Source organism: Haliotis asinina, chromosome 4 (genome assembly GCF_037392515.1).
Source record: "Haliotis asinina isolate JCU_RB_2024 chromosome 4, JCU_Hal_asi_v2, whole genome shotgun sequence".
Lineage (NCBI taxonomy): Eukaryota > Metazoa > Mollusca > Gastropoda > Lepetellida > Haliotidae > Haliotis > Haliotis asinina.
Genome location: NC_090283.1, coordinates 1,767,366 through 1,784,590, shown reverse-complemented (window position 1 = coordinate 1,784,590; position 17,225 = coordinate 1,767,366). Strand labels below are relative to the sequence as shown.

The window sequence follows — 17,225 nt, the reverse complement described above, 5'->3', positions numbered from 1 at the left end:
ATTTAGTAAATGAGGCTTTTTAGAGGGGTTTTTGAAAAGTGTTTTCGGACTATCATTCCCTATACTACTTACATACATACATACATACATACATACACACACACACACATATATATAGATAGATAGATAGATAGACAGATAGATAGATGATAGCTAGATAGATAGATAGATAGATAGATAGATAGATAGATAGATAGATAGATAGATAGATAGATAGATAGATAGATCCTGCTGTTCCAGGCGTTCTATTTACTGTGGAAATGTAAGGGATACATGAGATGTCAAAGACACTTCAATTTGTTCATCTCATCAAATACATTCACAAAAAATAGGTCTTGAACAGTTGGCATACTTTAGCCATTTTTCACTTCAGTCTATAAATCATCAGAATTTGTGTCTAGTTAATATTATGATCTTATTTAAATGTCACTTGTAAAACTGGAAATCCTATAGCTGCAGACGTTATTGTTTCAGTTTCAGCAACAGATACAATGACAGAAGCTGGTGATGAGGATGACACAGGTGAGCTGGAACAGGATCGGTATTTGTCTCCAATTCCATCTTGCAGAAGATGATAACACCGTTAACAAACAAGGGATACATAATATGGACAAGGAGAAAATACACATGTATGCTATTTGAATGTTTACAATTACTGAGGTTGAAGTACATTACGCCACTAGTAGTTACTGTGATAGTACATGTTATGAAGCCAGGTGGACAAATGGTAGGAGCTGTGAAGTCTTGACTTGCCTTGATCTGATAAAGGTCCGCATGTAGGGAGCTAGAGTTGTACTAACGTTGATCTCTGTAGAAATTAACTTCTGAACCATAATCTCCACAGTCCTTTACGTATAATGCTACTACGTAATTTGTTCAATACGTTATTCTTTAGTTATGTTGGTCATTAGTAAGGTTTAGTCATAATATAACTGAATCCAATGTTTGCTGATATCACGTTCTACTTTTGCGGAATAGCAGTTGCTTCATACCATCTCCGGTTATGTCGGGTGCTGGCACTGTCATGGAACAATATTAATCCTGCACAAACCACATGTCGAGCAGTCAGTCTTGTTAACTCCTGTTCTCTCCATCAAAACACAGTTTGATTATTTGAACAGGATGCTGCATAATGATATTTAATAATAAACGTAACCTGGCCACACTTAATCTGATCACGTTTAATCTCCTATTTACAGTGTGGAAGCGTTAGCATGTGATAATGTAGTGTGTTCCTGTCTTTTCATAATGACAAAACGATGCTGGTTCTTTTGAGAACGTGACTTGTAAATATATTTCTTACAAATACAGATCTTTCAGAACCTGAAGGTGTCCACAGACAAACAGGAGACGCCAGTAAACCAAAGGTATTGTCAATTTGATACGTTTGAAAATCATTACAGTCAGACTGTCTTGTTGCCGATGTTCAAAATCTCCAAATGACACCATGCACAAATCCAACCTGGTGTTGATAGAGTTGGAAATGTATACATGGAAAACAGGCAGGCCCTTGACAATACGAGATCTTGACCTGACAATGTGGCTGACATATATACCTCTCAAATACACATAGACTTTAAATCAACAGACAATGTCAGAAAATATTAGTTGCTGCTGGATGCAATAAGAAGTTGTTAAATTAATTGATGCTATTCATTTACCGTCATCGCGAACAAATACAAGGCTGTTACTACTGATTAAGCATTCTTACCCATTCATTCACATCTAACCATGTCTTGCAGCACACGTCTGGAACGGTCACTGATCTGAGAAGACCACTCGCTGACATGAGGCAGGAATTAAAGGCCACCACAAAGAGGATGCACAGACTTGAGATCTCACACCAGAAAGGTAACCCTTGACGACAGTTACTACAACAGTCGCCTATGACATCATAATACAACATTTGAAAACGCTGCAATAGATTGTACTAATTTTGTATTCAAAATCAGTGCCATGAATATTAGTTTCCTAATCAGAAATGTAGAACAGATGGGAGTCACTTCCCCTGAACCTAAGTACACCGGCCAGGTGACCCTCGAAAATAAGTGACAACTTGAACAGGTGTTTATCATGAACAGATAGCAGCACATTCAGTCTCTGATACATCACTACCACTGGCACCGCTCCGAACAAACAGCTGAGAGAGTCACTGTCACTGTGAAGGTATGTCTGACTCTCGCCACCATGTGTCTGTTTGCCACAATCCAACAAACATACACAGCAGCATCACACAGGACCGACAGCATTCCCTAGCATTGCTATCTACAATGAAATAAGCAAGTCAACAACCCTATCATCAGCATGTGTATTGCATCTGCAGCTAGAACACGAAATGACCTCTTCCTTTTGTGACCGACTCGTGTTATTTCAGGACCAGCACCAAACCGAACTTCAGACGTACTTCAAACAAGAACGACATCTTTATTTGTGATTAAGTCTGTGAGCATGAAGCATTAGTCAAACTCGGCTTTTAAATGTTTCACCGGTTTCAAGCAACAATTTTCATGATGACTTGTTAACGGTGATGATCATGACGTACCAACAGTTCCACTTGTATTTCCAGATGTATATTCCTGTATAACCTGCAAGGATCGCAAAACAGATTATTTTCACGAATGGGAATTTAAAATTATGCTTCATTTCCGCTATAAGAAGGCTTAAAATAGAGAAATTCAGAGACGATTTCTTGGAGAGTGTTATCATGATAATATGCATTCAATGTCAACTATTTGTCTGAACTTACATGTAACCTTGCTGCCATACCCTGGTGGCACTTAACATCTGCTCATAAAAACCCCGGTGGCACATAACATCTGCTCATATATACCCTGGTGGCACTTAACATCTGCTCATATATACCCTGGTGGCACTTAACATCTGCTCATATATACCCTGGTGGCACTTAACATCTGCTCATATAGACCCTTGTGGCACTTAACATCCGATCATATATACCCTGGTGGCACTTAACATCTACTCATAAAAACCCTGCTGGAACTTAACATCTGCTCATATATACCATGGTGGCACTTAACATCTGATCATATATACCCTGGTGGCACTTAACATCTGATCATATATGCTCTGGTGGCACTTAACATCTGCTCATATAGACCCTTGTGGCACTTAACATCCGATCATATATACCCTGGTGGCACTTAACATCTGCTCATATATACCCTGGTGGCACTTAACATCTGCTCATATATACCATGGTGGCACTTAACATCTGATCATATATAGCCTGGTGGCACTTAACATCTGATCATATATGCTCTGGTGGCACTTAACATCTGCTCATATAGACCCTGGTGGCACTTAACATCTGATCATATATACCCTGGTGGCACTTAACATCTGCTCATATAGACACTGGTGGCACTTAACATCTGATCATATATACCCTGGTGGCACTTAACATCTGATCATATATACCCTGGTGGCAATTAACATCTGATCATATATACCATGGTGGCACTTAACATCTGCTCATATAGACCCTGGTGGCACTTAACATCTGCTCTGAAACAAAATGAATTGCCCCCAAACCGTCAGACTACGTTAAGTCAAATATTTATGATTACATATGTTTCTAGTGATACCCTACTCACAATGAGAACTACAACAAGTTACTAAGTATGCAGTGCTGGTGCAATTGTTAGTCAGGATGTGCAAACGTAATCTTTGCCACCGCTGCCGAAAAAAAATGCGCGGGAAAAGAAGAAGAAAAGGATAGATATCGACAATGAGTAACCAGGAGTAAAGGTCTGAAGAGATAACACAGACTATATGACCAGCCACGAGTAACAACCAAAAACACCTTACCTAGTTATCAATTGAATCTAATCTAGTTTAGGTATTTTATTGTGGAACTACATTATACTTGATGGTTTATTCAAGGTATTTGAGTGACAAGTAGGTGCTAATCAGGCATACATATTTCACACAAAAAGCACAATTATAATGTATTCGGACACACAGATGTCGAACATCAAGTAATATTCAGTAATAATAGAGGACTTACAACGTCACAACTAAATCACATCAAACTAGCTAATTAACACATTGATGTAAGCAGTAACGACCGACTCCAGGAACAGTCGAGCCGGGTTTACTGTCATTGTGAACAATGTTTCAGTTACATCACATTAACTTGGTGTGTAAGAAAAACCCTAAGTAATGCAGGTCTCAGACGTTTAGCACTCAGTGAGAAGGAAGAGATTGCTTGGTTTTTACCGGCCGGTGTGATCAAAACTGTAAACAAAGTGTACTAGACAGAAAGCAAATGCATGGCAGGCAAGGCTAGATTATTACGTACAAGAAAGTAATCCAAGACAAATTTAGGCTAGCTTGCTCACAGCAAAGGTATTTTCATCTCTTCGTATAGATCGCTGACAAAATGCACATTGTAATACAGAATGTGACAAGCGTTTCGTACAGGTTCAGTATCACTTGCACAATACAAGTGTCTCAACTATAGTAATGTAGTCTTAAATGTGTAGTAAGCTCAAGGCCGAAACTTGTGTGTAACAAAAATGTCTGGTGTGGTTACACTTGATTAGTATGGTTCAACGATGCCCAGACCTTTGTCCGTTCCATCTATGAAGAGTTATTGTCCATCCTTGTCCCTTGTCACTGCGTGCACCACTGTCACTCCTGAACAGCTACAATCGGGCCGACGACGCCAGTGCAACCGGAATGGTTTTGTATATACCTCAAAGGCAAACAGATCACAGTAGACGTCAGTTTTATTGGCAAACTCATGGAAGAAGGCCCTGTGGAAATAAAGACATTGTCTTAAAATATGCAACAGTACGTCAGGGACCGATACAGATGAGACTTAGCAATAAATGCTACTATCCACTTCATATAATCAATACAATAATTATTGATTACCCAGGTCAAAGAGAATATATCAGTTTGGATATATGCTTATAATGTTTATATTCAAGATGACCGTAAAGCATCATATATACAAGCGTGGAACACAGTTATTTACAATGCAGAGTGAAAGAACCCTCACCGAGTGTATGGCACTTTGTCCCAGACTGACGTCACAGAGGTCAGGAAATACGTTTGCCACACCTTAACATAAACATATACGAAATGAATACTATTTAACATTCTACATCTGTGCCACTCTACGGTACGTGCAATATGAATTCTAGCAATTCATCTCATCATACAATCATACCTTCATATGTAGCTTAGGTGCATTAGTTTATAGAAGTATACTAGTATATCTAAAGTATGTACACATTATGTTTACCTACACAATAATATTAATATCTGACATCGATTATATATTTTAAATAATTTTATATGAATATCTTTAGAGTTTGATATACTGTCATCACAACTGTTTTAATCAAATATGAATGGATTATATTATCTAAAACTGTGATAGTAAAACTGTATAAACAATTTATCTAAAATCTAAAATGGTAGTGACTCATAAAAAAGTTTTCGACAAACGCGCACAAACAATTTGAATGAACAAGACACCGACCTTCACCTCAAAGAAATTGCCTAGTTTGTACTACAATGTTGACATCACTACCAATGACCGATTTCTTACAAAATGGCGGCTTAGCTAGCAAGAGTAAACAGGATTTTGCGAGCCCTTTTCCTTTGATACAACGATCGTTTGTGGATAACAATGAGATGTAAGCAATCAGAATGATCCTGATATCTGTGTATTGTTAAACAGATCTTCCGTTATCATTGTGTGTGGTTTTGCGTCTGTCATGACGTCACGCTGCTCGGGAACTTTGACATTTTAGTTGAATTATCAAATCAGTGAGTTATATCTACATTTAATCTCCTATATCTTGCTACGATACTCTTCCCATGCATATACCAAAGGTACTGAGCTATTCAAAGCAATGAATAGACGGCAGGATGTCGGAAACATTCAGAAAATGTTAAAATGTAAAATCACATTTTTTTTTGTTTACATTTGAAACAAGGGCAGCCTTTCGTTTTCACACCCAATGTATTTCGTTTCGTTTTATCTTGACGGTTGGTATTGGTGACAGAGACCAGTTGTAATTTCATTCTAAAATTTATGGGGAATTGAATGATGCATTTGTCGCAGCTGAATATGAAATATACATGATGAAATAGGCGTCTCAAGACCGTCCTTCGCGAAAAGTATTTTTGTAAACCCTTTCTAACATGGCGGAAAGCGCTCTTCGGCGTTCCTGTACGTGTATTTTCGAAACATCCCAAGCGATTGTAGATTTATCGGCGACGTTTCAGAAATATTATTTGTTTCTATTATGTACAACCAATATGAGATCACCCACTACAGAACAGCTTTATAACCACATGACACTGTGTACCTTACCCCACCACCAATACAGAACAGCTTTGTAGCCTCATGATACTGAGTCCCTCACCCCACCCTCAACGCAGAACAGCTTTATAGCCTTATGATACTGAACACCTCACCAGACCCCCAATGCAGAACAGCTTTATAGCCACACATAATTCACGGAATGACGTGTCTTTAAATTGATAATATTGTAGTCAATATCTATGTTTGTGTACTCTGTTGATGTATTAATATCCTGAGGACTTGTTTAAAAATAGTTTTATGGTTACCATTAGGAATGTATAAGTACATTCTGAAAGAAAAACTGGAGAACTACTTATGATGCAACACAGTTTTTTCTCGGGCTAGTAAAGAATGATCTTATGGTATGTTATATCATCTTGCAAATTCAATGTGGTCTGTCACGAGTTACCTCCCCTTCTCAGGAAAAGGTTGTGATAACCGCAACACCATAAACACGCATTTTTCCTGAATGTGTGTTTACACAAGCCACGCATATAGTTTGTGTATACATGTAACTGCTGCACGCTGGTCAAACTATTGCACTAATCTCGTGGTTAAGAAAACGTTAATGTAGGTAATCTGAGAAGGTGTTATCCCTCTCACTGTTAACGTCCAGAGGCATATGCATACAAGAAAACACTTAAAATAAAAAATATTTTGTAATGCGCGTTTGAGTTCTGATTGCAGCCAATACAGTTTCAGAATATTATCTGTCAACCAAATTACTGGAAACAGTGCTAGTACACAATGCTAGAGTTGGGGTTCAGTTAGGTATAGTCTCAATGACGTAGCAATGACTTGGTATTGGCTGTTGCTTAACGCCGCACTGAGCAATATTCCAGCTATGTGGCTTCGACGTGAAAATAGTGGAGTCTGGACCAAACAATCCAGTGACCAAACGCATGAGCTTCGATCTCCGGAAATAGGTTAATGATGATATGTGTTAGCCGGCCTGACAACCCGATTTGACCTGACGACAAACATGGGTTACTGAAGATCATTTCTAGTCCGGATCTTCATTGATAACGCTTTTGAATGCGTAAATAGTGGTGCCTAGATCAGACAATCATGTGATTAATGTCAGGAGCACTGTCGAGAGCATCAAACACATATATGCTGTTCCATTGATTGTTACTATTTTTGCTGTAATTGTTTGGTGTGTGCACCACGCGTCAGGGTTTGTTGAATGTAACAGAACGTACGTCACAAAACGTGACGTCAGTTACACCTGGTGATAAATCATTACGACATTTGATGTTTTTTTTATACTGTTGCATTTGCATTTCCCTTACACTAGGCATATTGTACAGACAACGGTCAGTTTTACCCTGTGTTACACTGGGCATATTGTACAGACAACGATCAGTCTTACCCCGTGTTACACTGTGCATATTGTACAGACAACGGTCAGTTTTACCCTGTGTTACACTAGGCATATTGTACAGACAACGGTCAGTCTTACCCCGTGTTACAGTAGACATATTGCACAGACAACGGTCAGTCTTACCCCGTGTTACAGTAGACATATTGCACAGACAACGGTCAGTCTTACCCTGTGTTACACTAGGCATATTGTACAGACAACGGTCAGTCTTACCCTGTGTTACACTAGGCATATTGTACGGACAACGGTCAGTTTTACCCTGTGTTACACTAGGCATATTGTACAGACAACGGTCAGTTTTACCCTGTGCTACACTAGGCATATTGTACAGACAACGGTCAGTCTTACCCCGTGTTACAGTAGACATATTGCACAGACAACGGTCAGTCTTACCCTGTGTTACACTAGGCATATTGTACAGACAACGGTCAGTCTTACCCTGTGTTACACTAGGCATATTGTACAGACAACGGTCAGTTTTACCCTGTGTTACACTAGGCATATTGTACAGACAACGGTCAGTCTTACCCCGTGTTACAGTAGACATATTGCACAGACAACGGTCAGTCTTACCCTGTGTTACAGTAGACATATTGTACAGACAACTTATTATCAATGTCACCAACATCTGCAATACATGATGAAGCAGCATATTACATGTTGACTGCGGTAAATCGGGCAGATTTTATTCCAGGCGTGGCGGTTTGGGGAAGGGAGTGGGGATGGTCATTCATTAGCGTGGGGGGTTGCAACAGAGCGCCAAACTCGGTGCAGCTCCTCACACGACACGTCACAATGACGTCAGAACTCGCACCTTGGCGCGACCATTGTCGCTGGTCTGGGCATTTCCAGGCTGACAGTGAGATGTGTCTGTTGTGTGAGGACGGTAGCGGGCTAAGTTTGTTATCACTGTAGTTCCAACCATTAGTTAAACAGGTGCAGCTATGAACAGAGCTGAGTGGACAATACTCCTGTAGGATACAGGCAGCAGGTACTTGCATGTTAAAATGTGGCTGGATACCATATTAGAATCTACTGCATGAACGTATGACACGTATGAAATTATAAGTGTTTGGGACTGGCTGCAGGGGAGGAAGGTGGATAGTTTTACACTTGAATATATTGTCAGAAGAAAATCTGTACTTATCAGGGAAAGGTCAGGGCAAGGTCAGAGAATTTCGGTCTGCCATGCCTGTTGGAACCCTGGATTGAGAGCTCGTGTGCATGGTAGCTTCGTGAGTAGAAAATCCTGTGAAACTTGTGGGGTCGTGGAGAAACTCCTGACACCAGTAAACAGCCGCCACCATTACCTTTCTCCAGTTTGCTCTGTTCATAAACATTTGAAAAAACTAATAAATCTAACATGATAGGCTGTTGATAGACTTTAGAAATAAAACGTGCTCTCAAGGCTGCATTTACATTGACTATTCTACGTGTCCATGTTTTACATTGAACGGCATCTGAAGTGTGGTTACTTTAAAAAACATAGCAATATTCTGATTTACAAACACGGTACATATCAAAGTAGAGTGTGTTTGACATTCGTCGCTCTTTTTTGTATATCACTGTTCCTAATAAACAATAAATGAACGTCCTGAGTCTGAATATTTCATGTGAACTATGTTCATTTAGCTTCTGTATGTAAAACACTACGACAATATTCTGACAAGGACATAATCACTAAACCTCCGAGTTGACGGACCCCATTCCAGTCATCCCTAGATCAGTAGTGTCAGTAGATATGAGATACGTTGCCAGGGGAGACTGCCGTGCGGGTGACTGGATCTCATACATATAAACATATAATAATTGCAGTTGATTGGAAGTTTGTTTTGTCATTTACAGGTCCAGTCACAGAGAAGAAGGCAGAGAGCCAAGGTAGCGTACATATATAAGTTGATATATATGATGTCAGTTCAGGTGAATGTATTAGAATTAATAACACAACAATACCACCATACATAATAATATCACCATACATAATAATACATAATAATACCACTGCAAGTCAACATATGTTTATGCTTCTACACTGTTGCAGTGAGTTGTTTCCTGGGCAATATATGAGTCCTGTGTTGAAGTCTATAACATGACATATTCTGTGTTGTGTGTTCTACATGATATATTTTGTGTTGAAGTGTGTTCTACATTATATATTCTGTGTTGAAGTGTGTTCTACATTATATATTCTGTGTTGAAGTGTGTTCTACATGACATATTTTGTGTTGAAGTGTGTTCTACATGGCATATTCTGTGTTACAGCCTGGAGCGAGACGGAAGCACTAAGATCTGGACCAACATTGAAGTCTGATGTACCTGGTAGGTGGGAGGGTATTGCGAAGCAGATATGGTAGTCGCTAGTCGGACTGTGTATTCATAGTGTCAGGTTGTCAGATCTGTCTGAAACCTTTGTCCTTTCTAAACACAACACCGGTGTCATCTACTGGAAAACTGCATGGCTTTTAAAGTTACCCCTGTATAGAAATTAATTTTATGCTTTCTTCTCATTGACATATATGTTATATATTTGTAATTTAACATCATCGATGATAAATGTAATTAAACAACAATATAATGTAATATAATTTATTGTAATGAATCTGGTGTTGCTTGTAACCCTCCTTTTTGTCTCCGCAGCCACGAGTAGGGACACACGGAAGTCTGGGACCCCCTCAAGACCTGATACACGAGGTGGGTGGAGACAATGTCACATGTGTTGCAGAGTTCACGAAGGTGTTTCAAAGTAACAGGACATTGGGTCCTGTAAGTTTCAGATTTCTGTCTGACCCACTGAAAATTAACAGGACCCACAGAATAAAGTTAAACAAACATTTCAGATTTAACATTTCTTATATTTGGCATTGAAATTATTAACATTATATGATAACAAACATAAAATGTATAAACAGCAAACAAGTATCACATGCCGCAAGGAAGAACTTCACACAAAGACATTGTGAAATATTCAGTCGGACACTGGGGCTGGCGGGTTAATTAATCTACCAGATTTGTCAGAGGGTCAGACACTATTCGTGAACACGTGTGTTGTAGTAGGGAGGAAACTGTGCACATACTCACAAAACTGTGTTAGAACTGTCAGTTTACATTCTAATGATGTAAGTATCTAACGTGTTAAAGTATGAACTAGTTCTTGTCATTCCCTGACAGTTTGTTGTCAGCCATGACACATGTATACATTTTGTATCGAGAGTTTTGTATCATCAGTGTAAGATGTGAACAATGTAGCTGTAAGGTAAAGATGTCCGACCTGTGTACAGAGTTTACTTTGTGTTACAGTAATAACGACTCCCGCACGTAGAGACGCCCGGGCAGACGACGACCTCCGTGACGCCTGCAGGGCGGGGAACCTGGTGGAGGTGAAGCAGATCCTGGACACAGGTCGGGCTGACGTCAACAGCAGAGATGTAGTCGGGAGGACGCCGGTGATGGAGGCAGCAGTGCGGGGACACAGAGATATGGTGAAGCTGCTTGTGGGTCGAGGCGCTGATGTGTCACTGGTGACTGATGGCGGTAACAACATCCTTCACTACGCCTGTATGACAGGAGACAGGGAGACGGTGGAGTTTGTCCTGTCTCTGGACGCGGTGGACGTCAACGCCAGGAACAACTTCGGGGAGACAGCCGCCGACTTGGCGAGACTCTGGGGACATCGTCAACTGTCGGATCTCCTGGTGTCACGTGGTGCACAGTGAAGTGACGGTAGTGTTGATGTAGACAATGATGGAGGACATGTCGCTGCTGACGCTGTCGTGGTCTGTGCCGTTCACGTCGTCGCGTTGTTTATAATTTTGTTATGAAGGTGAGGATACTTGCTGAAATAAAACTTGTTGAGAACATTTTCAGACATTTTGTTGTTTATGGAACTTGACAGAATCAGGTAAGGATATTGTTAACTGTAAGTATTGATGATATGTCGTTGGTATGTGATCCCTGCATCTCGTGATGTAGTTCTGTTTTAATTATGTGAACTAACTTCCTCATTAATCGTGAAACTGACAACAACAAAATGTTTGTTTCCATCTCACTGTCTGGACCAGACAATCTAGTTGCTGACATGACGAAGATCGCCCTATGTAGTTGGGATATGATGACGTGTCAACAAAGTCAGCGAACCTCACCACCCGCCCATATTAATTGGTCGCCTCTTATGACATGCAGAGCTTACGGAAGCCCAAATCTAATCCGGATCTTCTGGGGTAATCTTGGAATGAAGGGATCAAACGTGGGCATAGAGAAGAGCAGTAAATGTGACTGTACAGACAATATGATATACTGCTGAAGAACATGTTGTTTTGCCTCTGTCATGTTTTTGCAATCTTTCATGAAACTGGAACAATGGGCAGTGTCAAATCCATAGATGTTGACATCAATTTTCCTTTCCGATGACGTCAATTCAAACTCGCATACTTATGCGGCTTTAAATTGTCAAATGTTGTCCGCAGTTATGTAATGGGGATAAAAAGTCGATTTTTTTCTGCTCCGTTTGTACTGCGCAGTAACTCATACTTGCCGTAAGATGGGACTGAAGGGATCCTCTGATCCGGCAAGCACGTGCCATGGTGTCCCAGTTGCGTCGATTGATGTTCATGTTGTTGATAACTGCGTTACGAGAAAGTTCTTTTGTAGACCCTATCAAGAAGCAATTGGTGTTTTTTCTTACCCTGCTGACTGCTTTTACTGTGGTTTACCGTGGTTTTGTGTTCAACGTGAAATGGTGTCCACCGCGAGTGGAGGTGTGTGTTACCACCTAAGGGAATTTTTTGTTGAAGGATGATTCACCGATTTGAATTTGTCTGAAAAAAAACCCATTATGGGTTTCATGGGAGAATAAAAAGCGACAATATTATGTGGACGATGGTAGACTCAATGACAGACGTAGACGAGGCCTGGAAGTCGGCCACCATCATAAACTGAATTATAGATTCAAATCGCTGTTATTGGTCTGTGTTACAGGGGGGTAAGCGCAGTAGCTGGAACAGTAAAACAAATACACGCACGGTACGAGATGAGCGTTTGGACCAAACTGACATGTTCTAGCTCGGTGTTTCATTTATGTGCATACCACCTGTAATACAAACCAATAATAGCGAGCTGATTCTATGATCTTTTGTTAAACAATTTTTATCCTAAGCTAAATACAATTCTGCGATTTTTCTTTATAGATCAACCGTTACAAAAGGGGTCATTTTACTTAGAACATAAAGATACTCTGTTTTCTATTTTGTGGCCCTTAATCATTGTTTTAGGACTGATAAATGTTATTTAAAAATAACAATTAGGTAATAACACATTAGGTAATCTCTTGTCCAGTGCATAGAGTGTTTCAACCTAGTCATTATAAAACAGGAATATTATGACAGATTATGCCTTTTCATCATTGTCTTTGATGTCATCAATGGAAAAGCGATGCCGTCTTTGACGCAGTTGCTGGACATCATTTTCAAGGGAAACAAACTCTTGTTTAAGCTTTGTAATCTCAGCGTTTAGAAGAGTGTTAAGCTTGATGCAGGCAGGTGTGAATGTTATGGCGTAACCATGCTAGTTTGCAACCTGTGATTAAACGGATTTTGAACTTTCTAGTTCCAACAGAAATAAATTTATGTGTTTTAATGGCTTAATTATGGCTACTACCCGTGAAGGTCCCGGGATAGAATAGGCCTTCAGCAAACCATGCTTGCCATAAAAGGCTACTATGCTTGTCGTAAGAGGCTTCTAACGGGATCGGGAGGTCAGGCTTGCTGACTTGGTTGACACGTCATCGGTTCCCATTTGCGCAGATCGATGCTCATGTTGTTGATCACTGGATTGTTTGGTCCAGATTAGATTATTTTCCAGACCGCCGCCATATTGCGGAGTACAGAGTACAGGGTAAAACTAAACTCACTCACTAATTATGGCTACAGTTATTATGGTAAAATTGTCGTTATTATATATTTGCAGTTAACATTAAGTACGTCTCAGACTGACAAGACTGTATTAGGTGAATTAATGATCAATTTGTGATACCATGTCATTTTGCAGACTTCAGTTTACGAATACAAGTGCAAATATTAGTTACTTAAATATTTGGCATTTGGAATATTATTATGTACACCTCATGAATTATGAACATTACACTGATGTTATGTAAGACGTTGGACTCTTTTGGAAAATAAACAAATTATGAAGCTTGGTATGTTTCATGCTGCAGAAATGTAATGTGTATTTCTTTTTTTACACAGAGTCTACAATATCAGTTACCAATTGTTGATATAACTTAGTCACCATGATATGCATGAGAATGATAAAACGTTGATACGTGTTTGAAGTAAATAATATTTGGAAAGGCAGCAAGTGAGCAAACTGTACTAAACGCAACTGAAGAAAAGGAACTCTTTTGTTTTGTTTCTACAGGAAGCACATGACAGATGCTAAAAACATTTTGGGTGTAAGGTCCTCATACTGGAAAAGCTTGCCCTCAATGTGAGGAAAGAGGGGAGGGTTGTTACTTTTATCCCCATTCTGAAAATGACAGGAGCAAATTCTGTCATTTTCTGATCTGTCTAGTCGCCTGAAACATTAAATGGATTTCCTGTAAAGCAACAATACTTATATGCAATAGACACTACATACAGACCCAAGACCTGAGCCTTTATTGCTAGTGTTGAATTTTACTTATAAACACCAATGAATGGTGAATGATGTCATTTCATTCCACACACACACACACACGCCGCGTATTTAAGCAGATCGTAGTCAAGTACATTTTACTATACGATGTGGTGTTTGGAATTACTAACACATAGGTATTTACTCCTGGGCCAAACGTAGAGACAACATCAGAATCAGGCGTACCTGATACACCCAGCCTAATCTCCCATACTGTATATCTGGTGCTTGTCAGCGTCCATGTGGTTAGTACTCATACAGTGGGCCTATGTACATGTGGACACTGTTTCAACAGTGGGGTAAACCTTGTTTGTTTTTAGTAGCTTGATGCATTCTGTGGCTAGTTCCGTACCATCAAACATTATTGCAGGGTGTCACACTAATAACTGGATAACACTTTTACTCCTCCTGAGAGTTCCTAAAAGATAGGGACTTCAATAGTATTTGGCTTAGCTATATTGTCAGAGTAAGAGTTTAATTTATACACTAAAAACAAGGACCAGATAGTGGTGGACATATTTTGAACACATATCGATACACGCTACGTACGGTACCCATGTTACTTTATTTTGAATGGTCTTAGTTAAATTACTTCGATAAACATCCCCATAAACTTCTCTTTTCCTCCGGAAATCTGAAAAACAACTGAACGTGTCGCGACCACCGAGGTGGTTGCAGCCGAAACCAAAACATATTACCATGTTTGCCAAAGGTAAAGGGCTGTCACATCGAGAGAAGTCGTCTATAGTATTTTATGAGTCGCATAGCTAACTGCGCATTGATGTACTGGAGCAGTATTAAGCCTGTCACCGGAAGCTCGTAACCGGAAGTACAGCAGAACGAGACTCACGGGCCCTTTTATCCACAGTGTACAAAAATCACTCTATCCGTGGCACTGGGGTCACGATATTGACGAGATGTCATCGGTGCAGCTCAAATTATGGCTGTCATTGACCACAAGAGTGTATACATATTGTCTCTCTGTTTTTAACAGCAAGTTGGCGACTTTGAGAAAAAACGTATGTGACAAGCCATCCAGAATAAACGAGCACAAATTCACTTTATTTTCTCCCATCCTCTACAAGTCCTGTCTTGATGCTAGCGACCCAAAACGACTTGCTTTCTCGCTCGGTCCCCGAGTCCGCCGCGACACTTCCAAGCGGCGATCATGATCGATGCGTTACCTTCCACCGGACAAGCGGCCAGCGATAGAAATGCTACAACACCCAGGCCACAAATACCACAAATATAACATTTTACCAAAGTCAACCTCACATTCACCACAGCTGTGTCCATGTGTTTACCTGTTGTAGAACATCGACACATCGACAGTAACCTCTCGCTTCGTCTAATGCGAGTGTCATCATTGAAGTTTGTGCATTCAAATACAGGTCATGCTGACCAACCTCGAGTGACCAAAAGTTGATGAAAGTTTGATGATAACATATTAACCGTTGCTTGTGTTGTTATGTGTTATTTCAGAGTTCCATACTATACAAAGATTAGTCAATGAATGGCAGTGTGGGTTTCTCACGTTTGATTACACCCTTTCTACGGTGGAATGTTTGCGACATGACCGTTCGAACGCATATAGCAAATCGCCGTTTCAGCTAGCGATGTGCATAATTTGTATATAATGTTATGTTTCAGTTTGGTACCGTTGCATGCTACTAGACCAAACTTTTTGTGTCGAATGCAGTGGAATGAACCGACACATTGTGTGTTCACAAATAAGAAAAAGGTACACAGATACAGGCACAGGCAGATACAAGCGGCCGCCATTTTCATTGTCTCATTCGTTCAATCCAGACTTAAAGAATTTAATGAGGGTGCTCGTCGAGATAAATTCGTTACCATGTGTCCGCGAGTTTGATATATAACTAGGACACATGATAAATCTCCGTATCAAACTCATGAACACATGGTAACTTATGATAAATACAACAATGTTGACGTATGATATCACAACAGTTTACCGATTCTTTACAAAATGACTTGACTCTTCCCTTGATTCAGTGATAGGTTGTATGTAAATAGGAATATTAGGTGTAAGTCATCAGAATGATTCTGGCTGTCTGTGTTTTGTTATACGAGTTTCATCGTTTTAACTGTAAGTAAAAAGAGACCATAAGAGCCGATAATTACGGTTGTCGTGCATGGTTTTGCGTCAGTCGTGGCGTCACGCTGCAGTGAAACTTTGACAATTTCTTATGAATTATCAACTCACTGCGTTGTATCTATTTTTAATTTCCTACATCTTGCTATGCACATGTCTCCCCATGCACATGTACTGAGCTATAGACCATTCTTAAAGAGGTCTCACGAATATTCACATCTGTACCAAAACGAGGCTAAATGAGGCAAGGACACATTCACATAATGGCAACAAATCTCAATCTGTACTTCCTGGTTTCAAATTTCCCTGGACCTGTACATTACGAAACTGCCCAGTAGACTACGAAATCGCGGGGAAATGGGAAAGGACTACAAATACTTAAGGTTTTCTGAAACAAATCCACAGATTGAAGGTCGAGTAAGTACTGTTCTTCATGACACATCACATCATGTCAGTCGACCCAACTTTGACGATGTTGCGCTGTAGTTATGAAGGGAAGGTACTCTGAAGTCACGATAATGGAAACATTATCCTGGAAAATCATTATCGGTTACTTTATCGACATATGTGGAATGCGAAATATTCAACGTAATTCGTGACCTGGGTTAAAATAATCCACTTCCACTTGGAAGTAGAGTTGTTATTTCTTGAGCTGAATAATCGGGATTAATTATTATTAATATAGATTAAGATGGATCTGGCTCATACAAAAC

The 17,225-nt window shown here is 39.8% G+C and overlaps 1 protein-coding gene across 1 annotated transcript; it reads left to right on the top strand.

The window, feature by feature from the left end:
* The first annotated feature begins 491 nt into the window (after window positions 1-491).
* Window positions 492-11,440, top strand: LOC137282132 (ankyrin repeat domain-containing protein 29-like). The gene is made up of 4 exons (XM_067813858.1): window positions 492-522; window positions 1,312-1,367; window positions 1,743-1,851; window positions 11,025-11,440. Exons 1-4 carry the CDS (start codon window positions 492-494, stop codon window positions 11,438-11,440), a joined length of 612 nt encoding a protein of 203 aa, XP_067669959.1.
* Window positions 11,441-17,225: the final 5,785 nt, after the last annotated feature.